Source organism: Apteryx mantelli, chromosome 7 (assembly GCF_036417845.1).
Source record: "Apteryx mantelli isolate bAptMan1 chromosome 7, bAptMan1.hap1, whole genome shotgun sequence".
In the NCBI taxonomy this organism is placed as follows: domain Eukaryota; kingdom Metazoa; phylum Chordata; class Aves; order Apterygiformes; family Apterygidae; genus Apteryx; species Apteryx mantelli.
The window spans coordinates 4,050,920-4,077,465 of record NC_089984.1 but is presented as its reverse complement, the minus strand read 5'-3'; the positions used below and the strand labels follow the sequence as shown (position 1 = coordinate 4,077,465).

The window sequence follows — 26,546 nt, the reverse complement described above, 5'->3', positions numbered from 1 at the left end:
AAATGCCCACTACTGAACTTGCTTTTATACCTAAAAGCAACCACATTTCCATTTTGGGTGTTAGCATCTTTGCCTTCAATCCACATTCATGTCAAACATTCATATCTAAAATATGTTAAGTTGTATTTTATAATTGCATCATACAGGTAATGATTTACAGATAAGTACCTTGCAAGCAAAAGGTGATTTTTTATTATAAGCCTTTGGGTTTTGGGTCATACATACATTTTGATCCCCACCTATTGTGGAGATCAAGAACTCTGAGACCAGTGCTCGTAACTGAGACAAAAGGCAAAAAATAACAGTTGCTGGAATTTGAAGTGTTAATTTCAAATTCAGCACAAACTGCATTGTTGTATCCTCATTTTATTTTCCATTTGCAACATGCTTCCAGAAGGAAACCACATGCCACTACCCGCCTTGAGCTTACGCTCCGAGTTTGACGGTGGAACGGTAGAGCTCTGCTTGCTGCAAGGCGGACAAAAGCGCTTCTAAACTAGGTGGCAGCAGAACCACAATTTAAAGGCGAGAGATGTAAAGATTAAAGGATCAGGCTCTGAAACAGAAAATGAAAAAGGAATACTTTCTGACACCCGGTAACTTTGCTACTGTCCTAATTTTAATGGTCCACAGAAGGCATGTTTTTAGGAATAGGAAGAATCAAAACCATTTGTTCTAGATAATGAAAAAAATTGTATTTGCTTTCTGAGCGATCTTTCTAATGCACTTCTTTCACATTTTTTTCAGTTATATGAAGTTATGTTCCAAGTATGATGCTATCATATAGCTATATATGATTTATCACAGTTTCCTGCACCAAAGTTGTGCTACGTGCACATATCATGTACACTCACACAACCCACATTCGTTCTTCTTCCTCTCTACACGTGCAAAACCGAAACCCTGCCAGCTCAAGCCCTCAAAAGAGAGGAAATACCAGAACCACAGTTGCCCGTGCATTATGGTGCAGTCTTTAATTACATGATTTCATACTGTTTTTTTCCATTGCACTTCTCTCATTTTGTGCCGCAACTGAATGACGCTTCTTGCGGGTCTACGTGTGACAACTGTCTCCCACTTCCGTGCGTGGCCCTAAGCCTTGTTTACTACATGCTTCCCAGACTCTGAACTACTGACTACCTCCCAAAATTTCCTCTGGCCTTCATCACTACCTGACTGCTTCACAAATATTAAGTTTAAGCATACAACGCCTCTGTGATATGATAGCAATCACAGTTACAGAGGGGGAACAGAGGAACGAACTTTGAGATGAAGAAAGCAAGCCTTTCTTGGGGGTGTGCAGCTTGGGATGGGATGTGCTGATTTTTCAGAGGGCTTAGAACAACACTGCGCTTTTTATGTTGAAAATGCACTTTCCCATGGATTTCATCTCCACTGTGAACACTCATTAATGTTCACATAGGTTCAGCACCGGAAGGACTCCATCTCCTCAGTGTGTCTTGCAAGAACGCATGGAGACCTGACTCCACATTGCAGGCACCGCCTGTCTGGTATCACCGCATGCACCAACGTAGGGCCACACTCTGCCTTCACCCATGGTGCCCAGAGCCTGCATCATCCAAGTCCCACATTTTTATATTAGGTGCCTGAGTCTCCAGCCAGACTCCCCAAAAGCAGGAATTGTAGCATGAGCACTGGCGACAGCTGCATCCCATGCCTGGAAAACGTTACCATTAAAATACACCGCTAGCAATTTAAGGGTACTGAGAGCTTCTGATAATCTTTAGAGATGATGAGACAGAGAAAGGACCGTCAAAGATACATCATAGATGCAATTCATCATATGACTATCATCACTACCCCCACCGTACTTTTTCTGGCATTCTTTGACAGTTTTCAGAGAGACCATGACAAAATACCCTGAAATATGACTCCACTTGTATAAAGCCTTGTACATACTAGATGTGACTTAAATCAGTCCTTAGGGTATTCTCAGTCATAACTAGATTCACTTGGTCTCTAGTCAACTGTATAGGAAAAGATGATTTCCCAATCTTACTAGGATCTTAAATCAAACATAGCGTGGTTTTGCCTGTGGAAGATAATGGTCTTAAGTTATCTGAAGGCATATTGGAAAATACTCCACATTTTCCACACAATAGTTTCTTAAAACTTACCTGTCCCTGAGAATTGTCCAGAGCTCTCCACCTAGACAGGCTTCCATCAGCATGTACAAATACTTGCTGTCCTTGAACGTCCTGTAGAGCCTGTTGTTGGCAAACAAGAAAATGCAGTGAACGGTCCCACCTTCTTGCAGACCACGCGCTTCATCCCAAGCAGTGCCACAAGACTAAGGTGAACCTTTCAGAGCCACTGCTACATTTATGGGTATCATTTCAATCTCTCTTCAGTCCTTAATATCCTGTGGGAAATACTTCAGCAGCAGAAGTTTGGTATTTGAATGGTGGAGCACATCGCAGACAACAAAAGCTGAGGTCATCACTACTCTGGACACTAAATATAAAGTCTGCCATTTCTAACTGCATAACTTGGTATTTGGCTTTCCAGAGAAGTTTTCATACCATTTTTTATGACATCCATATCATTTTATTCTTCAAGCTGTGGAGTCCAGCGGTAGATCCCCAGTCATCTTTTCATTTAATCAGTTCAAAGGAACGCCACCCGATTTGTGATTCACTTAAGAACTCAAAATTAACTGATTTGCTAATATACTTCAGAGAGTTTAAAAAGAATCTCCTAACATTTAGGTAACTAAAAGCACCCTTCCTTTTCCTTCCAGGGACTGACTAGGTAGGAAAATTTGCCTAAAAAGATAGATAGATGGGCCAGGGTTTATGAATCCATGCTATTTCTCAGCTGTGATCTAAATTATGTGGTAAAATCCCTGCTCTGTGCCAGCCCCTGACACATGAAACAAATGCAACTATGAAAATTAAAATAGGGCATTCAGTACTAGCTGCTTTCTTGAATTTTAATATTGAACCATTTTTTCCCCCCCAAAGTTCTTTTGTTTTAAAGTTGCAACTGAGGTTAGGAGGAGCAGTATTTCAAAGATTTGCAGGAGGATATGAGAAGAGGGGAGGAAAGACGTTAGGGGAGGGCTGGAGTTTTGCTTTGGAAGGGAAGGGAAATCCTCCAGACACTCTGCGACTGTGAGACCCGTACAGAAAGTGATGCTGTCAATATTAAATTGATATCAGTCCATTTGCGTTTCAGATTCAGATGAATGCTTCTACCTCACAGTTACACGGAGAGGTATCATTTGAGGCTCCCTGAAGAAGCAGGCACGCTATATCCAGATATGGTAAGGGTTTCTTTGCAGCTGCACTGTTTAGAAATTAATTTTAAAAATCTGAATTCCTCAGCACAGTTCTGCAGCAATAAGGGATTCTGAGGCATACCCTGTTACGGAGAAATTGCGTGATGCATGGAAATCTCCAGAGCTAAAAACTAAAAGGCTGACATTGTAACATTATATCAATTAAAACAGGTGTTTTTGCAGATTCTAGCTCTTCAAAGCCAGCGAGAAATCCACTTATTCATATCTTTCATAGGGCTGTATGATAGACCAGGGAAAAAAACAGTAGGATTTGATTCCTTTTGAAGGCACTCAGTTAAATATTAACTTAAGGTATATGGCAAAACATACCGGCAGTTACCACTTGGCTCCCATACAACTTCATATTGAGAAGATCTTCACTTATGATAACATTTCACGACCTACATCTACAACGCAGACATCCTTGCCTCAACACCTATTTGGCTCTTTATCAAATTCAGGTATAGCATTTGTTCTGGAAAGCTATTAGTTTATCTATGACTAAGGTTTTTTTTAGTGACGCTTGGCATCTTCTGTTTCTTTTGCCTGGTTTAATGTACTTTTAGCAATCAAACTGAACTATTGCTCAAGGATTTTTCATGCTTTTATGATAATACTTTTATTTTCTGCTTTTTCCAGAATTAGTTTTGCTTTGGAATCACCGTCAGGCCAGACTGCTTGTGCCAGACCACTCAGCCTTGCTGAAGTCCTCTGCGCTACAGCCCGGGGAAGGATGCCCTGAATCATGACTGGGTTTTGATGGAAACCAGCACATAAAGCATTGGAGAAAGTTCTTCCCTCACCCTCTCCTCTTGTCTTCTTTTCCACTTTTGAGCTCAGTTCAGAGCAGGAAAAAAAATTTCAGATCACTTCCCAAGATCATCCAGTCACTGTTGTCCTGTTTCAGTGCTTTGTTTCTCAGCACTCTGCACTAGTATAATTTTTTTCTTACTTGATTATTGAAGGATAAACATTGGGAATGAGGACAGTATAGTGACATGTATTTATTTTATTAGCTACAAAGATCAGTCATTTACAAAAGTCTGCAGCTTCACGCTCTTTATTTGAAAGTGGATATTCTTGAAATTGTGTCAAAAAGTCCCTGCTGTTGGCTGGCCCCGCACTTCACCTTCCATTAAATTAGCCTATCGATCCAAATCAAACTTCAGAAAAAATATCTATATGCTGAAACAGTTTGCAAGGAATATTTGGCTCGAGCCTAGGTAATGGGGGCATGTTTGTGAATCAGATAATAAAAATCATCAACGTGTAAAGGAAATTGAAGCCACGTACAGCGTCATCCTGTTTACTCCAGCCAGCAACAGTTGTGGCAAATGAATCAAACGTGAAGATGAAATAAATGCTTCAAAAGTAACAACCAGCTCAGCTGGTGATAAAAAGCACTCATATAGTCTTTTGCTTTACTGCTCCACTTCAGTTGAGGAAAAATAGCCTTTGGCAGAGTAAAACCTGAGCTGCAGAGGAGACTTCTTTGCCAGGATGGCTACAGCGAAAGGCACTGGGGAGCTTCACAGCATTGCTCTGTGTGGAGCTGGCTTAAAGCCGGCAGGACTGAGGCTGAGCAAGAGCTAGGGAGACCTGCTGGTCCCAAACTCAGTTTGGGACCCATTTTTGAGGGCTCTGAGGAGAGCGGCACCTCGCTGCTGGGCAGAGCTGGGATGGTGGAGATGTTCCCAAGTGCTCTGAAGGAAGAAGCTGACTGGTTTCCATCCTGTGCTAACAAAGTATCTCTGGAGCTTCCTGGGAGCAGAAATGATCTCCAGCAAAAGCCAAGTGCCTTGGTCATCTATTTTAGGGTGGGATGAATCACCCTTGTGAGGTTCCCTCTGCTCTGCACTGGCTGTGGAGGAAGCCTTGGTGACCGGCTTAGACAAGAGGCCTCATTTGAGATAGCTCCTGTTCGGCGAGAGGCTGCCTATCACAGGTCCCAATCGTTTAACACTCTTATTCTAATCTAAAACACGTAAAGGATCATCTCTTCATCCTGTTGACAAATATTCATAATTCTTTAAGTGTCAGAGAATTTGGCTATTACAGTAAAAGCAAACAAAAGTGACTGGCGCCCGTTTTTACACATTGAAAAGTTGCATCTCCTTAAGTTCTGCAGAGGAATATGGTTTTAGAGCATTTACGCACGAAGAGTTAAGGGACAGTGAACTGGATCTAGCTAGTACGCCATAAAGAAAAGCGCTGAATACAGCTGAATCTTTATTTGCATGATGGCTCCTGATTTAGAAAGAGCAAGCCCTGCCTTTCCGAGGCCATTTGCAACAGAGGAAATTCAATATTGAGCCAAGTTAATGCTGAGTCCCGGAGGGCACGTCTACACGGAGCATTGCACACAGACATCGGCAAGCTCTGCCCATGCTCCAGGCTGGTTACGTGTGTGCTCAGAAGCAGGAGCCACGCAGCCATGTTAGCATGGCATAAATCCCGAGGAAATAAGTTAAGTCCCAGCTTTAATTTAGGCTTGGTGTCACACTGGTAGCATGGGCAGAAATCCCCCATTCGCTATGGGCAGAGTAATCTCATGTTGGCCTGGAGAAGACTCCATCCTACGGTGCCGTATTAGCAGTCGCTTACTGGGAAGCTACAGCTAAAATGTTTCTGTAGTGACGCAGGGACTATTCCTATACCATTTTCACTGCAATGTGGTTTTAAATACTGAGATTTTTCTATACTTTGCTTCCCTGGGGGAATGAGCGTGTAGGCTGAAGGGACAGTACCTCACGATGAAGTCCGAGTGAGCGCTCTGCATTATCTGCTTCTCTGACCGTATGTGCTCCTGCTGTCTCGTGTCCACTATGTGCCGTTTCTTCAAGATCTTCATGGCAAATGTTTTCGATTCTTCACTTTTCAACTGGACCTTGGATAAAGCAGGCAAACCCATCAGTTAGAAGCAGGGCATATCTCCCCCCCCGCAAGCTGTGACAATTTTTAACATAATGTTCGGCATGGGCGCCAAGTAGTCTCCCCACCACAAGAAAACTGAAAAAAAAAACCCCCAAAACCAAATTTCTTTCATAGAAAGCCAATTCAAATATGGTGCAATACCCAAATATGGGTGGGTTTGGTATGAACCAGATTTCTAAACGTTTCACATATTGCTGCATCACGCACGGTTGGCATGTGGGCTGCTACAGTATGCCATCAAATCGAAAAACTATCTCTAAAACTCACCGTGTCAAAGGGAAAACCCAACCATCAGCATGACTCTCGCGTAAGATGTTGCTAGATTCAACTTGCATAAAGCCTTTCTCTATAACTAGTAACATATGCACCGACGCTGGCAGGGAAATGCAGTCCTTGAATGCTTTCAAAGCTGCCTTTTTCACGGCACTGCTTTGTCACATCATTATTTTTAACCTTGAGCCTCAGGAACCTATTTTTAGCCTGGTTTCCTGAGATGAGGTTGAAGCGATCCACCTGCTTGCTTGCCAGTGTTACCCTAGTAACTTCTGAACCTTAGAGCATTTCCAGGCAGGGCTGAAAGGCAGGCACAAATCTCAAAGACACTTCTAATCCTGCAAATTGGTTAAGACTGATTGCTGGGCAGAGGAGAGAGATCCCAAGGAGTGCTGGCAAGGAAGGAACGGAGGTGTTAAATGTCCCCTTTTGCAGAAGACAGGTGCTCAGGCTGGGTATGAGCAGTGGAAACATTGCAGTCCCTTCCTGTCACGTGGATCATAGCAGAGATGGGGTTGGTGATGGGGGGGGGGAAGTGAATATATTGCATGGGCAAGAGACTTGGGAACAAAATACACAAATCCATGGGAAACCAGGCTCATCTGGTTCTGCAGCTCGAGGAGAAACTTGCTTTCTAGGAAGACTGTGAGCTAAAAGATGGAGATTATTTCATCTCCTGAGTTGAAGTATGGGATTGCTTTGGATCCACCCAAGCTCCTGAAAGTCTCAAGTCTTTCATCTTAAGTCTTTATTGACTTCCTATTCCAACAGCTGACACCAGTGTCCATTTGTCAAAGAGCAAAAAGCTGGGTGCAGAATATCCACCTGCCTCCTGGAGATGAACATCTTTCATGGCATTGAAGATGCCTTCAGGAATGGCAGAATGAATAGGTGGAAACTGCTCTGTCTCCTCCTTTCTCCACTCATTACTACAGTTTCAAGTTGACTTGATATCGTGCAGCTCTGCAGTCCCGCACTGCGCACACACACAGTACCAGAACAGGCAAAAGGAATATATTTGTACTACTATCTGTCAGCTCCCCTGGCACATGCTTCAGATTGCAACCAAAGCATACATTCATTTCAGCTGTTGGAAATTAATGTATCCATCCTTTCCAACTTGGCCATCCCTTACTAGTTACCACTGAATGAGAGAGAAAAAATTCTGTTTTTCTTGTAGGAACCTGGCTTTTACTTCCAGCTTCAGCCAGCAGACAACCTGCTCATCTGTTGTTATGCCCAAGAGCAGCTTTAAAACGTTAGACCAAATCAGAAATCCAGCTTGCCTTTTAGATTAGGAGATAACATTCATACAACTGCATTTTAATGTAATATTTTTGTATTTTCTTGATAACAGAAATGTGGGCTGATATTAGACATGGCATCTTCAAAACTTTTCCTAGGCTGTCCTTGCAACCATAACCTTGACCAGTTTCCTCTGCATTTGTTTTGTTCACATAGTAGTTCAGCCCATGAAGCCTCTGCCAGAAATCAAACTGGTACTGAAATGTCCTCTCTAACCCACAAAGACACATACGGTTTAAAGAAATCAAAACCAAAAGTCAGATTCTCAGCCGGTCAAACGACATGCCAAACCAATTCTCAACACCACTACAAGGGATTGAGCAATACACACTAATAAATGAGAATCCACTTTTCTACGGCCAAATATTTCATTCTAAATGTTTTGATTTATTAATGCTACTTCAGAGGTTTCATCCATAATGACCCAAAACACAGACATTATAGTTCATGTGTTACCAACCATAAATCATGTCTGCTCACTGCCTTTTAGAAAGAAGCTGCAGAATTTCATGGCATGCACTTTGTACAACACAGTTTAAGGTTGGTGAATTTAATAAAGTCAGGAAAATCTGAAGATGAACTGAACTTCCTCAGATTACTCTCGTCCTTCTCAAAACATCTGTGGAGATGTCAATTTTACCAACGTTCTGCTACTACTTTCATAGAAGCATCCAGAGATTTGCTGGCTTGTATTCTTTGCTCTTGGCATAATACCGCTGTGCAGAAATACCCGAGCACTCCCATCCCTTGCAACAAAAGTGGTTACCTGTCCTTGCATAGCAGCAAATACGTGTTTGCTCTTAGGGTGGTTGTAGCTGCCACTTTACGTCTTGGACTTTTCTTTTAAAACCACTTGGAGTTTCTGTGTGATGTCTGTCCTCTGATTTGTGGCATCTCATTTTCCCCACAGCTGCAAGCATTTCTAACCCCACATGAAAAATTTTTTTCCAGAGGAACTATCCCGCATTTCACACTGAGACTTTCAATTATTATCTTTGCATGAAGCCTGTGTTTGCCATTTAATCTTTGGGGAGAGAGGGTACAAAGACCTAAAGAAGCCACCTAAAATAAAGAAAAACATTTCTCCTCATCCATCCCGCAGAGCTCCCCAGTTGCTTCACTGAACATGCTGCTGTTCTGCTATGTTAGCTGACCAGCTCAAACCAGATTTTGCATTTATTGCAGACTGAAAGTGATAAAAATGTTTTTGGTTTGGAGTTGGGGTTGGGTTTTTTTTGGTTTTGTTTGGAATAAATGACATATCAGTTTGATGTAATTGATCTAACTCATACCAGGCTGTTTCAGGGGAGCAGGGAGAGAAGTGATGAACAGGGAACGAAATAACAGCAAAGGTAAAAAAAAATCCAAGGTCATATCAAAGTCCTTGAAGAAACAGTGGGCAGCTATTCAGCTACCCACTTCCAATGTGTCTGACAATTTACTCTCCCCAAATCTCAGCTTAAGACCAGAAGATCTTAGCACCAAAACTTTCAGGTTCTAGCTTGGGTTGGGCGAGTTGTTTGGGGAAGGCTCTGAAATATATGTTTTCAGGAAGAGGGAAAAACTGAAGTCTGTAGACCATCTGCCCCAACCCAGACATGGTGGTAATGGGGCCGAGCAGAATTTACCAAAGCTTGCAAGAAAAGATGAAGGTTTGGTATGACTTCACATATATTTATTGGCCTGCTCCACTCTTAGCTTTTCCCTGTGTTCTAGCTGTATTTGAGTGAATAAACAAATTGCTACGAGCAATTCCTAGAGGAGGAGAAGGAGGACCTACAGGAGCAAGATGCAACCAGGGCTGTCCAGTTCCTGCCACTTACCCTGAAACTGGGAGACCTGGGAGCAACCTCTGGGCCAAAACGTGTGCCTGACCGTGCCCTGAGCGCCAGGGCAGGATGCGACCTGGCCACATACCACTTGTCCTCAGCAAACTCTGCTCTCCAGCTGAAGGAGGTAGCTCCACTAGCAAACTTGAGCACTTCTCAGTCAATTTGACCGTGAACCATTTTTTTTTTAAGTGGCATTCAGCACTTCTAAACATACTTGAAACACAAATCCATATTTCACTAATGCTACTGCTGCCTATCTTTACGTCAATGACAAAAATAAACCTAACAACCTGGTGAATTCTCAGATCACTAACTTCCAAAATTATATAATGAAGCGTAATGTGAATAAATCCCTGTTCTTCCATTTCTGGTATGTCATTTTAATATCGTAGATTGTGACTATTTGTTCAATTTTTTTGTCTTTCATTACAAAGGATTTTTTATTTTTAACTTTTTTTTTTTTTTTTTTTTTTTTAGGGATGCCTGGGCACATGATGAAGAGCCTGAGGAAGTAACCTGCTTTCCTATACTTACTTGTACAGCTTCAAAATAAGTATACAAAAGGAAGTTAACACGAGAGAAAATAAAAGGCAGCATTTCTATTTGATAATGCTATCACTGCCACAAATGTTTAAATATAGAACAAACGAGAGGTTACAATTAGCCAATGCAAGACTTTGACCTAATGCCACAGGAGAATTTAGATAAAATTTCCACTCACGTTCCCAGTCTGCTTCATAATGCAGAGGATTTGCCAGGGTTTGAGAGCACTGGGGGATTAATTTGTATTAAATGTGCTGATACACCAAAACATGCAGGTGAGGTACAAAACTTTGGATCACTTTCCCTTTGGATTATTTTTCTATGTGTTTTTCCGAGCAAATTCACTGCTATTTGTACATCTCTGGAAAAATAAATCCTGCAAGCTTCCCCTCCTTCTTCAACATGCCTGGTGAGTCTACTTGCCTCCTCTTGCTCTGGTGTTTCTACCAAGACTGCCAAATGGGGCTAATAACGACGACTATTTTCATGATGTAAAGCTGGGAAAATCCAGGTCATTCTACCCATGATAGTAAATAGAAAAAGAACATTTCTAACCCCGATCTCATTTTGCTATCCTACTAATTAATTCAGACTCTAATTATTTTGTACATTATTCAAGTTTTAGTTTATTTTGAAATGTTGTTTCAAAAATATAAGAAAAATCCAGGAGTCACGGGGACGTTTTACTTTAAAGAAAAAAAAATAATAATATTGAGAAAATGAGAATGGGCTGATGAGAACACCCTATCCTCTAAATGCCACAAAAAAAAGAGCACACAAAGCCGCAAAAGCCACAGAGACTGCGAATCTCAGCTGCGGAGAAGCTGGATACGTCGGGCAGGAAGTTCAGCCTTCCAAACCAAGCCACCACAAAAATCTCCTAAATGCTGTAGAGAGGGAAAGCGTGCAGTCCTCCAGTGCGAGAAGTTCACTAGACCAGCTTCGACTCAAAACTATACAAAGTGACATCTTAAATTTCCAAGGCCCCAGGATTATCGATTTGCTGGAGACCTGCTGGAGCCTTGGGTTTCAGTCGCTTCTCTCCAAGGCCAGGAGAACCGCTAAGAGGGTCTACGTGGGACAACAACCAGCCTCCATCTCTCTATCAAGTTCTTTGCAAGTTAAACCAATTTCTGGCCACTTCCCTTTCCTTCTTTCCTACCTTCACGGCTTCCTTACATAATCATTGCCTTTCTTGAGTGCAAAAAACTCCAAAAATCCCTCTTTCTCAGAGATTCAGTGCACTGATGGTACGAGCAAGCATCGAGTCTGCTGTAGATGTCCACGTTCTGCTGAAAATGGTGATTTAATCAATGAGGATATTGAAGCTGCAAATTCACTGAAAGGCTCAATGGTGGGGAAAAATGATAAATAAAATTTATGGCACTGAATATACTCCTCCCTCCCTTTCTCTCCACTTTCCTATATGTATTTAAGCCTTCCATTACGTTTCTATCCTGTCACAGTGCTCTGGCACACAGAGGCTAAATTGCAAAATGCAAATCAAGCTGAACAACAACCCTCCTACCAGAGCAGTCTAGACAGCTTCCTGCATGCTCCAGGCTGCGGGCCCTTGCCTTCCTTTCTAGTGCAATAATCCCCAAAACAGCGAACCCTGGTAAACCTGTAGGTACTGCTGACTCTCCTGTGGTCTGACTCACTCCAAGTAAATCTGAATGAGCTGTTGCCCTCTGTTAGGAACGAAACTCTGAAGGAGATTTCCATATAATCCCTTTCAGTCGTGGAACAGGAGCATGTTTTCTATCCGAAAGATAAGAAAATGCAATAGAGAGAGGAGTTAAGTAAAGCCTGTGCCCAAACACCACCCTAAAGAGGCGATGCACAAAACCAGAAAGAGATAAAATTCATTAGACTGGGTAGTTTCTGCAGGATTCTCATCCAGGCAACGATCTGCTTCCCAGCGACACAAAATCAGCAGAAACCTCGTCTATAATTAAACCAGGCATTTGTAAAAGCAAAGCACAATGAAAAAAGAAACAGTTGCATCTATTTTGCAAATATATACTGGCCCAAATACCATGGTGATGGGCTATCATGCACAGATTTGGAGTCATGGCTGCATTTTTAATCACAAGATATTACCTAGACAGGGCTACTCTGGGAGGGTCAGATTCCTCCATCTTTTAGACCCTTCCCATCCCACAAGCTCATAGCGATTGCCAAGCTGATGAAGAGGAGGTTATTCCTACCCTCCGTGTGTGAAACCCATCCAGACCTTGGAAGCAAGAAACCCTCGAAATGTCCAGGGTGGACACAAATTAGAGAGGAGCTTTCGTCTGTGCTGGACCCTGGAGCTGTCCTCTCTCCACGTGCCTGGAGGGTGCCATCAACTGCGTGGTCATTGCTTCCCCCTCTCCCATCTTCATCTACTTGCTCTGGACACTCACTAGGCAGCTACCTGGACCCCGCACTATATTCCTATGTTCTTTGGAGAGAGGGAGGAAAAAACTTATGGAAAGCTTTAAAGAAAAAACTAAGAACAATTTTGAAGAATCATCACAGGGGAAAAAAAACCCCAACAAATGAAACCAAACAAGGCAAGGAGACAGGCATAAAAGTCTACTCGGGCAGGAGCGATGAGTAATGGTGCCCTCGTGGACAGGGAACCCTGGGGTCCATGAGTCAGCCGGTGGAAATGATGAGCCATCGCTCGCCGCAGTCCTGCCTGCCCCGGCATGAAGCAGCCAGAGGGAGAGGAGGACAACCTGCGGATACCGTGCTCCAGCGTGATGGCCCGGTCCCATGCCACCAGCGTCTGCTTGGCAGCCTGGGTCATCGTGACAGAGCTAGTCCCGAGTGAGCCCAACCAGATGGATCACGAACTGAAAATACACCCAAGCGAGACGGTCCTCCAAAGAGGACGTGAGGACACAGCAGTGAAGGGGGCTTCGTTGGGCTGCCAATAATTTTGAATTCACGGGATGACTTTTAACGTTTTAGCAGTAAGAAAATACTGCGTCTCAGCAGTGAGAAAATACTGAGTCTCAGTAAAAAAAAATCCACTATTGCAGGGGGTGAAGATGTCTCAGTAGTGGGTTCAGCAGAACAGCAACTGTACAAAATCAGGACAAGATGCTGGCACAGGGGAGAGGAGAAAGGATCCAACCTCTCTTGTTCTTCTGAGTTTCATTAGACCTCAGCTGGCTTCTGCTGGGCTCACACAGCTTTCACAAAAATGTTGGAACCACTCCAAAAATGTCGCTTTGCTTTATGACGTACAAACTGCTGCCACTTCCAAAACACACAGTACTTTCAAGGTCTGATTTTTCTTTCTTTTTTTAAACACTGCTATAATTCACATGCAAATAAATATGTTTTGACCTTCGTGCTTTTTCACACTTTTGGGAAAATGGGTATTTATGAGAGCAAATCCAGCCCCCGATGGAAAAAAGAGTAAACGGTTGTATCTGTGTGTTTCTTATTCTTTCTCTGTCTGTCTTGCTCTAAGTATATTTATTTGCTACATATTTATGTGCTCATATTCATTACTTTATATAAAAAGTCCACAACGGTAGCAATTTCTGTGTAACTCCGATGAGAACTGAGCTGCTAAAACGCAAGTTGCCCTTTAGAAACATTAAAAAAAAGTAGAACAATCCTGATAAAGAAGGATTTTTTTTTCAGTGAAGATTAAGTGACATGCCTGCAGCAAGCCAAAGCAGCCTCGAGTCTCCTCCACTTTGTCATAGTCAGGATTTAGATGGAGGCTATACTATTTGGACTGCACTTATCTCCTACGTGCGTCATCTCCTCCTAGGAAGTGATGGTGAAGAACCTCTACTGACGCTCTGAGTTCCCCGTCACTGTAGATGTTACGCCTGTGGATGACAGCTCTTGCAGAGCTGTGCGTTCTCCAAAAAGCCCTAGGAGGCAGCACTGTACTTGTTCTCTAAGGAGCTGCTGCAGATAATATTTTCCACTGCCTTACCCTGTGCAAAGCCTTAAAGCCAAGGGGACTCAGAGCAGCGGTGGTCGGGGGCACCACTGCCCTGATGCAGCCCAGCTCATGGTGGGCTCCCTTACAGACACAGAAGAGCAGCAGACCATGGGCACGGGAGCAGAGCTGAACACGTTTTACATTTATAATCCATTTTTCCTTTCATTTTTGAAATAAAGGCTGTGATTTGAACGATGCTGGCAGCTTTGAGAGCCCCAAATTTCTTGTCACTGATAGATATAACAGAAACATTTGAACGTGAAGCTTCTGGGTGTGCAAAGAAACCTCCTTGCGCAGGAGCTTTCGCGTTTTCTGCTAATCCTCAAGGTGGTTGGCCTGGCTCCTAGCTAAATGAGAACACCCAGCAAGCGGAGTTTGTGCAAATAAAAAAAATATATATATTTAGTTTACTCTGGAGATGTGGCTTTTTTCCTAAACCCTCAGTAATGGCTATCTTTTAGGAGCAGGACAGAAGCGTTTCTTGAGAGCTCGGGTACACTGCTCACAGACAAGGTTCTTATTGCTCTTGTCTCCCGTTGAATTTGCTGTGTGGCCATGGTGACACCTCAACCCCAAAAGATAGAGACGGTAGTTCAGACGCTTTTCGAACGGACCTTTGCTAGCTAACATCTGTAAATTGTGGACAAGACGGAGCCAGGAATCAGTGCTATTGTGAAAAAAAGATGGGCATGCCTTTGTATCACGTTAAAAAATAACCGATTCCAGAGAGCATCCAGAAGTACGAATGCTTTTGCTTGCTGGGTACGTGCAAGGTTTTTTTTTCTTTTCTTTCTTTTTTTTTTAAACTTCCAGTGGTTTCCCAGATATATGCACCCGAATCAACAAAAATAGCGGCAGCTGTCGCCGAGCGCAGCACTTAGACGGGCTAACGAGAACGCAAGCTGAGCTCTCTTAATCCCAACAGCTGACCGGCTGCACGGACCAAGCAGCAAGTTTCTCCCCCCAGGCAAAGCCGCCCAGCGTGGTCCGAGCACTCGATATATCTACGCTCCTCCAGAACGAAACAGCTTGCCCCCTAATAATATCGCTTGCCTCCGAAATGCCCCTGCTGCCACCCTTATTTTATTAGGATTGAACAAGGCTAGATTCAATTAAATGCGAAAACTATTTGGGAGGGCACTAAATATCGTAGCCTGGCACACGGCACAGTGTGAATGCTAAGGGACTCTACAGAAAAATACCTTGCAAAATTATACATACATATATGCTAAAAAAAATACACAGTTCCTTAGAAAACCTCATCTACTTAACCATTAATTAAAGCTGCTTAATCAAATCCTGAACTTTGCTAAAAAATCTTTAATTCTACGCTCTGAATACTGTACGGAAAATTTATATCCAGTGTTTGCCAACATGCGCAACTATGTTTTTTTTTCATAAGCAAGGGCATTAGGAAGTGTATAAAAGTTTGTGTCTTTCCATAAATGCCAGAGGTAAATATTATTTTTCAAAAATGTCTAGAAGGAAAAGGCTAAAAACAAGTGAGGAATGTAAACTGCTTCGCGCATAAAATCATTCCAGTATAAAGTAAAAGCCAGAAGAGGGGTTATATAGCTAATACCTATTAAACCAAATGGAAAAAACTCACTAATTCCTTGAAAACAACCTGTGGGCCTATATATAAAATCACTGATATTCTCATTTTAATTCCCTATAATAATTAAGAAACGCCCGTTCTTTCAAAAGGAAGGAGGCCAAAGGATTCTTCACAATTTCAAAATAAAAATTAAGCAATTTCAAAGAGAAGACGACTGATCTGTCTAATAAAAAAAACTTTACAACGGATGGAACAAAATGATAGCTATGCAGTTGGAAATTTCCACTAATAAATGTCTGATTTATGCATCTGCTGGTCTATTGGAAGACAATTACTTTTTTTTTTCCTTCCTTGCCATCTAATTAATTCGCTAATGATTTTGTTTACAAAAAGGGCTGGAGGCTACAATAAATTTCATTGCACTTTACAATCCGTGGTCAGATTCCTCTTAAAACATGAATGAAAATGAAAAATCCCACGTTGACCATTGAAAATAGGCCTTCTAGAGCCCCGGTGAAACGCGGCCGAAGCAAAGGCTTCGTTTTTAAGCTTATGTCCATATTAGTCTCCACATTGCCAAGGAGTTTAGTTTTTAGTGGTCACCAGGAAGCTGAAAGGACGTTACAAGTGGCATTTCACAGGGGTCTGTCTAGAATACGGCACCATTAAATACTCTTATTAACAGCTTGCCTGATGGAGTAAGGAGAAGGTTATTAACTTTGCACCATCAATCAATATCAAGCCGGAGAGGGCTACGAGCACTTCTGCGAAGAGCAAGGAAATTCAACCTGATCTTTACAAATTGAAGCGATGACTCGAGATAGAAAGGGCACAATTCAGTAAGGGTAAAGGCAAAACACGACGCTCAGTTGCCATTTTTCTGCTCTACCTGACCACTCCAGTTAGCTCAACGTGCCTTGTTTGAGGCATTGCTCAAAAGAGACAAGAACCACCTGGAGATGAAGAAGCAAGAATGATCGCCAGGCCTAGAAAGCGTGAATTGCGTGGAAAGCTCAAAAATAAATTTACTTTCCCTAAAGAATAAAGTACTACAGGTTAATGTGATAATGATCTTCAAATACATAAATCTTACTGCAGGAGAATGCAATAAACTGCCACCAAGTCCTCTTGGAACAAGAAGGACAAGAAATGACAGGCTACAGCATGGGAAGATGTTAAATAGTAGGAAAACCTTTCTTGCAAGTTAAGAACAGGTAAGCCCTGGAATAAATTGCACTGGGAACCTGCATCGCTAAAGGCTTTCAACAAGAGATTAAGGGAAAAATGGTCAGAAATATTTGTGTCTCTTTGATTCTGCTTTGTGCCTTGAAAATGGAACGGATGATCAGCTTCGGGCCCTCCCAGACCTATGTTTAATGAACATATGCTCGAAATATGTGCTTTAAGTGTCACTGACTTCCGCAAACCTGCTGAACATTAAAACTTACGATTAAATATTTTGTCGAGTAAGGGCTAAATGTCCTTAATCTGCCTATGGATATTGTTGCCTTCAGGATGTCCTTGGCCATATGTTACCCACAGCCGCGCACAATGAATAGCTCCCTCCTAACTTGCATATGTGCGGAGATGGAGGAAAAGTCAATTGGTTTTGACTGGCCTATCTGAATATTTGACTGGCCCAAAAAGTGAACAAAGATGTTCAGCTGAAATAGAGTCTCAAACAAGCTGGTGACGGGGAGGGTGAAGAAGTATTATTTTTGCAATTCTGTAAAAGCTGGGGGAATTTAAAATCTTCTTTTCTCATTGCCCCGGCTCGGAGTGATTATTGGAAATGATAACTGTGTGAATCAATATAACAACGGTGTGTGTTGAGGCACGGCGCTGAATTTGAGCCTGCCTGTGCTCAGCCATCGTTTTCATGAACTGATTACGCAGCCATAATGAATCTAACCCTGTATGTCCAGATACTCCGTTACATTCGTTTCAGAGCTGTCTAAAGTAATCTTCATTTAAATCAAAATGCCTGACCTGGGGCAGATGATTAGAGGCAGAGGAGTTTAAATTAAAAGCAAACAAAAGGACAAAGACAAGAGCAATAAAGTTGAGAAGAGATGATTTATGAAGCCCTGGGACACCTGACCAGCACCTCTGTCCTCTGCAAAAGGGTGTTCTGAAGGATATGAACTTGAGATGATACATTCATTCACTATCATAACGTATTATGGAGGCTCGGCAGGAAGGAACCCAGCGAAGCAGCACGACTACAGATTCTGAAGATCAAATGCTAGCTACCAAAATGAAGGTAAAGTAAGTGGAGGCTCCTACCACCTGCTCAGCCTGCAGTCAATCTGCCTGGGAAAGGGCAGGCTGAAGTCGTAGCAACGTGCAGTCCCAAGCCTTTTGCCTCTGTTCCTTCTGCTCCTATGGACAAGGGTCTCTTCACAACATTAGACAGCTGTATAAATATTTTTCAGGAAAAAAACTGTTTTATATATGTATATATATGTTAATAGACTTCATACGAGTCAGTACTATACCCGTCTATTCAGGGAGCTGCCCTTCATGCAGCATGAGAGCACACGTGGGAGCATCCTTTGAAGATGCTCAGCTACCACTCCGATGAGTGCCAGTGAAGAAGCTACTGAGCAAAAAATTGTGGCTACTTCAGTTATTCAAACCGAGAAGTCTAGGCATCTTATTTGCTTTCTCCCATGCTAAGGGAGGTGTCCGAGAGCTGGAGAGCAGGCACAGGGAGACACGTCCTGGAGTAGCCTGCACCTACTTGGCAGACTCTGCAGCAATTTATGAGGGTGGTTCTAGGAATGTAGCACCGTCTGTCCCGGGGCAGACTGCGGTCTGCTCCAGCCCGTCTGTTTACTTGCTAAATGTTGAGGATTGGGGTCACACTGCTCGCCCTGTAAGTGAACAAACGCATTTATTTTATCTAGCTCAGGCCACTTCTCGTTTTTATAAACATGCTTTTGAAGCTACAGAAACTGGACAGCGTATTCAGGGAGTGAAGTGTTGAGAAGCTGTCCAAAGATGACTACGCGCACCCTTTTCCAGGGGTGGCACATGGGAAAACTACTTTTTGCTTATTTTCATGCCAGTTTAACGTTTTCATAGCTAACTGCAACACAGTCAGGGAAGAAAGAAGGAAGACTTGGCAGCCGGCATTTTGACAGAGGTGCAAGGACTTAGTGTGGTTCGTGCCCGACTGAAAAATGCCACTTTTGTTATAATTGCATAGCTGGTCACCATATGAAAACATGACAAGTCATCTGTTTTATCCCTTCAACAGCAGTCTGCTCCAGCTAACTACAGAGGAGGTCCAGTTAAAGATGAAGAACAACATCCATAATGACAAGATACGATATAAGGGGCATCAGCTAGCCATAAAAAATTGAGCAAACACAAACCTGTTGAAAATTTCTTTTGACACAGTCAGAAAATAAAACTACTTAGGAAAGGTCCCATTAAGACATGCACTAACTAAGATTTGTCACCACACTGTATGCGTAAGCTTTTTGTCACAGGAGCAAAACCAAGACAAAAAGATGTGTAATATCCATAGAACAGAAAGTTATTTAAATAACCGTCTCGCCCAAGAGACATGTACCTGCATTTAAATTCATCCAAGGGACGACCTCTCAAAACAACCAGTATTCACAGAGGTGTCCGGAATACCATCTCACATTTAAACAAACCACATCTGAAAATTAAAACACAGGCAAACGGGAGCATTATTTATCCTTGGCCAGCAAGACCCAGACTAAATCCTAGACGTTCCAGTTTCTAACCAGACACCACCAGTTGCCCTCTTGAAGGGTACGAAGACGCGCTGGGGCGCTGAGCTAGCTTGCGCATGGAAGCTAAGGTTAAGCTATAAACAGTCTTCTCTTTGCAATGCACTTTGCTTATTTGATTGTTTTTACTTGAGAAAAGTGCAAGAACTAGATTTTTTTTCAGGAACAAATTTCAACATTGCCATGTACTAGCGAGCTGCCATAATACAGTAAGGTAATAAAAGAGTCCGTTCCTCGGATACATATTGCATCAGTTCATTTTTAGCCTGAAATTACAAAATATGTTTTTCTAAAGAGGATAGAAGCAAGAGGTAGCAATCCTATACTCCGTTTTGATGAAAACAGTCCTTTTGCTTTAATAACAATTTCGCTTGCCAATACTCAGCGCTGAGATGGCAACTCTGAAAGGTACTTAGCTTTTTTAAAATGTTAAAGACTAGAGAATATTAACATAGTTTTCCCTGGTGGTAAAGGAAAGTAATAAAATCAAGAATGTGAAGTTAAACTTTAAAATATCTTTTATCCTTCTGTGTGTAATCTGGTATCAGTTAAGAACCACTACAGCCTCTTGAGCAGAAAGATACGCCTATTTACTGACATAATGCAACCTTTTTTCCTAAGTAACAAAAAATCCTGGTTATTTAAATTTGACACATAAGATCTTCCCCGCATACTTAGCTCTGCCGTCAATTCTGAACTAAGCGCATGGTTTTAGCAGGCTCACTTTAGGCGCAGTAGCTGAAAAAGTCCTTTTGTAGATTATACCAGCAAGCCATGACCTTTTTCTGCATTTTTCCGCTATTCCCGATCTAGTTCCCGCTGATTATCGAAACACCTTTCCCAAGAGAAAACACTTCTATTCCCATCACCTCCTCCTCTGCTTGGCAGGATCATTTCTTCCTGGCCCAGCAACGGGAATAATTGTAACCATACAGCACAAGCAACTTTGATGTCACCAACAAACAAATCGACAGCAGGAAATCAATATGGGAAGTGGTTTAAGCTAACTAGAAGGCAAAAGGTTCCTCATCTGATTCACCACTATACTCACGATTTACCCAGAAAATGATCTTAACCAGCATTCTCCTGCTTGGAACCTCCTAAACTCACCGCTGAAGACAACCCCCTACAAGATGATGAAGACTTTTCTGCCATCTGAGGTAATATCCAACACTTCCTGCAGGCTTCTAAAATTTTTAAGTCTCCTAAGATTTACATATTTCTACCTGTCATCTGATACCCTCAAATGACAGAACGTGTCCATCTGTGCTGTTCCTCAGACCTGGCCAAGGTTTCATCCACGGATATGGTTCTTGTTAACACCATATAGCTTCCACATTAACTTGGGAAGCAGCTGGAGCTAGAGGACTCGTTGCCTTCAGTAATGCAACCCAATTGATTTAGTGCATCCCAAATTAGACTCTTGCTCTCGAGCATCCTCGGCAGGAGACCCTCTTTCTCCACTGACCATAGAAGGAGCGGAGGAAGGACACCTTCCCAGGCTATGGCTGAGCTCTCGTGACTATCTTCCAAAACACCAGCTGCTAACGGGAAAAAAAATAAAACAACGGGAAGGGATCAAAGTCCTCACTGGTCTGCTCTGCATGTTTTTAAATAACCTCCGAATAGGAAAAGGCAGAAACAAGTTGCCGTTTAAAGACAGAATTCACCCTTCACGTCACAAGCAATGATCAAACCACTTATTTTGCTGGTTTTCAAGTTCCCAGCGCTAAGGGGATAATGCAAAAAGGTGCTTTTGGCTTCCGTACTGTTAGGGAGCGGGGATTTCCTCTAACTTTTGTGATGGCAGCAGTAACTCTGTTTACTTTTCTGCCCCCGAACTTAAAGGGGTTCCTCACATACTGTACTGGTGTCCGGTATCAGAAATGCCTCCTTGCTCAGCGCAGTGATGTAAACTAAACTCCCTCTTTCTATTTTAAGCTTTCATATTCACACGATATTACAAATGGGTCGCATAACGGCTATCTTTTCCGGCTCTTCCTGCTCAGCCCTTGTTTTAATAATAAAAAAAACTACACGGCTCTAAACCCAAGCGGAGCAAAAAGCAAGCTGAGATTTCGTGCTTTCTTTAAAATTCTGCAAACAAGAAGTATCTTTCTGTGAACCAGTATTATAATTCAGACACGTAATCTACAGTTTTCTTCATAATCAAGTAGGAGATCGGGAGATCGATCTCTAGACCCGAATTAGGAACTGCTTACAGCAGACAGTGGACCGTTACTGCAGTTTTGGCTAATTAAGATTTTAGGCTGCTTTTTCAATCTCATCACTCAACACCACCACAACTCTTCGGGTTCTTGTTAAAAGGCAATCAATGTCATAAAAAGGTTCTGCTTCAGTAGAAGACCACTTGGAGAGAGAAGATGTTCCTCTCTCAACCTAGTAACATACATTCTTTAGGATTACTGCAGCGTGTTTATTCATATATTTTTATTTTCCCGGAAATGTAATACAACTTTCTTCAACTATCAGTAAAATTATAAGCCTGTCACATACTTCTCTTCCAGTAATTCAGGTATAATAATGAAGACAAACGAAAAGACTGGTAACATAGTACTCATTCCCAGGACATTACACAAACTTCAAAGGAAAAAAAAAAGGTTACCTACCAGTTCAACTCGTCCAAACCCTCCAACTCCAAGGGTGTCAATGATGTTGAAATCAGACAGTTTCAGGTTGGCGAAGAAGGCAGCTTCGGCTTCATATCTGGATTTTTTTATGCGAAAAAATGGAAATTTCTTAGAGGTGCAAACATGAGTACTGCGCAATACTGTACCCGAATGGCATGAGCGTGGAACAGCGTTTACCTGCTTAATTTCCATCTTATCTCTTACAGTTTGCTTTTAGTCACACTCCCAGTTTTGCTGGTCCCAGTTATAGCATAACTCCAATTTGCACTTTTTTTCAAAGGGAGAAAAGCGAACGTACCTACTGCACGCCTACAGTGCAAATGTCTGGTACTGCAATTCAGCTCCAGCTACCAAGCGAATGCTACATTTTGACATTTTCTATTGATCTTCTTTGTGAAGAGTGGGTGGTCTGTTTTGTCTTTTAGTATTTTTTGGAAGACAAAGTCTCTCCCAAAAGTTTCTCTTATCCACAGGCTGGCAGTAGTTTCTATAAATGTTTATTGAAAGTGGCAAGATCATTAAGGTCCCTGGAGAGAAATCACAGCCAGGTTTTATGAAATCAGATCCGATAAGCTGAGGGCTGGTGTGCAAATGCCTGAAATGAATGACTTCAGTCACATATTAACATTCCTATAAGAATATCTTCGCTTCTTTTCCTGCTATAAACTCACTTGGAGGAGAAATTCCAACCCAGTAGGTCCCAAAATCCAGATGCTCCCTCTTTAGCCCATGTGCAACTGGCTTGTGACAGAAGTTCGCCAAGCCCTTAACTATGGAAGCATGCAAATCTGACACATGCAAGCCTGCCAAAATAAGCTTCCCATGAACACACTCATGAATATGATTCCTCCAAAATATCTCCTTGTCAAGGTTCATGGTATTTTTAGAAAGGCTCAGAAGGGAAATGGATGAGCAGGATCCACCCACTCAATAAAGTTTGACATTCAGCTGCCAGAGAGAAGCCCCTGTGCATGTACAACCTTTGGCCGTTGGTGATATGGACTTGTACGGGGAGGGGAAAAAAAAAAACAACATTGACAGGGTTATGGAAAAAGGCATGCACGGTGTAAAGGGGGAATTGGCTTGGAAGCGCACAATTTTCAATATTTAATTTTATCCATAAGGCTTCGCCATTAACTGTAACCATAATGTGCTATTTCACCCGAGCATCACGTGCTTCGTTTAAGCCCAGTTTATGCTACAGTAAAGATAAAATATCATAGCATTAGCAATGATCACATACACACATCCACCTATCTATCTTTTTAATGGATCTAAGCTGTCACGCCTGCCTCTGTATCTAATAATCTAATTCAGTAATGGAATGAAATTGATTTAGTGACTTATTCCCTTCAAACCACCTTCTTTATTGAAAAACAAAATGACATTGAGAGAGAAGAGAAAAAAAAGCAATTTGAGGGTAAAAAAAAAACCAAAAAGAGGTGTTGAGAAAGGCGAAAGGTCCCATAAGAACGCCCAAAAGACAAAGCAATAAAGCGCGCTCTTATCTGGGGGTACTGATGCCAAATGAGCGAAGCTTTGCTTTATTATTTATACTGCCACCAGATCCTCACAGTGACCTTGCTCCTGTGGCCACAGCGGTCTGACTGCATCCGATTTTGGAAACTAATCGCCACTGCGCCTGCTTTGAACTTGGAACGACCTTGGGCGACACAGCTGCTTATTGATCATTTTATACTAATCATGAGATGCATATTAAACTGGTAACCGGGAAAAACAAAACTGTGAAATGAAAGGCACATTTACAAGTTCCCTTCTAAACCACAAAAGGCACATCATTTCAGGGATGACAGCGCAATGAGACGGGTCTAACGTTCATGCTAAATACATACACAGCGTGTGATTTATCTTTGGCTTTCCTGACCATTTAAATACGTCTAATGATTTATAATTGCTCGAAAGCCGAGATCCCAATACGGAAAACTTCACTTCAGTGGTGAAACAACTGATGGAAACCTTCGAGTCAAAAAGCTCGGCATTAGCCGCAAGGGATTGCATCCCCCTTCCCAGCAAACAGGGGGTGAGAGATGCCAAATGCCAGTATGTCAGAACGGCTTGGGTTTCCAAAGACATACAAGAAAGACGGGGAAAAAAAACTCTCCTATGATACCTCTTATCCTGAATGTCTGCAGAGTCCTACAAAAATTGCGTAGAGTTCATAGCATGCGACATGAGGGGACAAAACCAGATAAAACATGCCAGGGTACTGGAAAGGCAAACGGGGTGCTACTCTCAACTCCTGGAAGAGCTACCAATTCTTCTAAAAAGCCTTGATGTCCTGCTGCGGCCAAAAGATCTTCAGGTTTTGTGCGTCGAGCCAAAGAAGCTGAAAGCTGATGGCTTTTAAAGTGGGCCTGTCTTGGGCAAAAATCTGTGAATTTAATATTTTATTAAAAAAAGTGACTACAGCGTTACTTTGACTGGGTTTTTTGGAAATCTTCTGGCTAATTCTCAGATAGACTGGTTATGTGTAGTTAGTACATACAAGTGCAATGAAGCCTGTAAAACAAATTGGATTCAGTTCTCCAGACGCTACGCAACAGGCGTCTTAGAAACAAAAGAAATCCGTAAAATATATAGTGAAACAAAAATGAGTATAAAACGCATGCAAGCCTATCATATGCTTGATAACAACCGTCACATCTGTATTGTTTTGTTCCCAGCTATGAAGATCAAAGTCCACTTTCAAATCAAATTGCAATAAAAGAACAAGATCATTATTGTCTAAAGGCACACAATTTACGGCCAAATTCTGTCAAAGACCACACCTGTAAATTCTCAAAGCTCCTAAATCTTGAGGATTACTTTCAGTCAAGTTAGATTTATCTGAAGGTGAACGGGAGGATGGTGCACTTTAATTTTAGAGTCAGCGTGAGCAATACAACTAACAGGAGTTACACATCTCAGCCCTGGAAAGCCTAAGAATAAATCTCTTAAGTCGCTTAAATAAAAATACCAAAGTGCAAATAATCGCAAGTTATTCCATGAGTCAGAAATCAGGTCATGATCACCAGCCTGAAATTCAGAATATGAATCCAACTTCATGGACTTTTATGCAGCTTGCTTAATTTGTGGGGCACTCTCTACACAGAAGCTATTGAGATCTTGGAAAGCGTGCTCCTTGTTCTTCTCGGTTTCATTCTGCAACTGAAAACAGGCGGCCAGGAAACATGCTGCAGCCAAGACGGTCTTTCTACTGACTTCTAGTGAAAAAGATACGGTATGTCTTAACTTCATCATCTATGCTATAGGTGAGAATCAGTCCTGCAACACGTTCATTTAATTCCAGCATCGCTCTCCAAAATCAAAGGCATCCTTTCAAGGGATGAGGAGAGCAATCTGAAGAAATACAAAAGTTTAACAATTAAAGTCGGTATGTCTATAGGAATATGTTCGGTTCTGGGACAGGTTAAGGAGACTGACTGAGCTGCAGAGGACACCTGGGCTATTCCCTGGGAACAGAACCGAGATAGGATGGATGGTGGAGACGAGTTTGCCACAACTTCGCTTGTGCAAGCTGACACGCTGTCAATATGGAAGTAACTTAGCCCTCTGTGGGAAGAATGTGTGTGTCCGTTCAGGGCATATTTCTCATGGGTCTAGCTTTTCAGCTGCCAGAGTCCTTTCCCACCTGGTGCTTAGCAGCCCGATGAGAAAGGAGTTATATTCCAGACATGCAGCCGTATACCGGTGCTCTGAGATTTTTCAAACAAACAATGATTCTTTTGACTTCTGGAAGAGTTGGTGAATTAAAATATTAGTGTTTTAGGTTCCTAGATTGATATGCAAGAGGCATATTAGGAAGGCACCTCAAGCAAGTTCTGAGGCTTCATTCAGTACCCAGAGAAGGGAATGAGGATCAGGCTCGTATTTGAATCCAGAGAAATTCTGGAGCCGCTCAGCAAATCTCAGACAAACTTGCCATACTGCCATTTCTGGGATTGTCTGACTCTAGCTGGATTAGATATAATTTGGAAAGAGCCCTTCCTGCAATATTTTGGCATAAAATGCAAAAAAGAACAGACACAGAACTTTTCAAACCATTAAGTGATTCAAATAGGAAAGAACAACAAAAGGTCCGTGCTTTGTAACTCAAGGATCCTTGCAAAACACCTACTCTCCTCCCTTAGTAAAGAGCTTTTAAAAATAAGGCCAAGATTTTCACAAGAGCTTGAGGGAAGCAAGGTGTCAACTCCCACTGCACTCTAACAGGACTTCTTTGCTTAATGCAAACATTTTTTTGCTTTTATAACTGATCCTACTAGACCATCCCTATCTGAGCAACCCTAACCACCCCTACCAAAGCTAGCAGTTCACTATGGCAGCTAATAGGAGAGATTCCCCTTGTGTTTCCATCAAGGCAGGTATCTCCTCCACAGGTGACTTCAGGCGCTGACAGGGAG

At 42.2% G+C, this 26,546-nt stretch overlaps 1 protein-coding gene across 2 annotated transcripts in view; it reads right to left on the bottom strand.

The window, feature by feature from the left end:
• Window positions 1-26,546, bottom strand: part of PRKG1 (protein kinase cGMP-dependent 1) — a 487,572-nt gene that overhangs the window by 15,979 nt on the left and 445,047 nt on the right. For both annotated transcript variants that reach the window (XM_067299666.1, XM_067299665.1), the window contains exons 10-12: window positions 22,102-22,198; window positions 6,049-6,188; window positions 2,139-2,228 (exon numbers count right to left, since the gene is read on the bottom strand). In XM_067299666.1, the coding sequence (XP_067155767.1) occupies window positions 2,139-2,228; window positions 6,049-6,188; window positions 22,102-22,198 (327 nt within the window). The remainder of the gene's footprint in view (window positions 1-2,138; window positions 2,229-6,048; window positions 6,189-22,101; window positions 22,199-26,546) is intronic.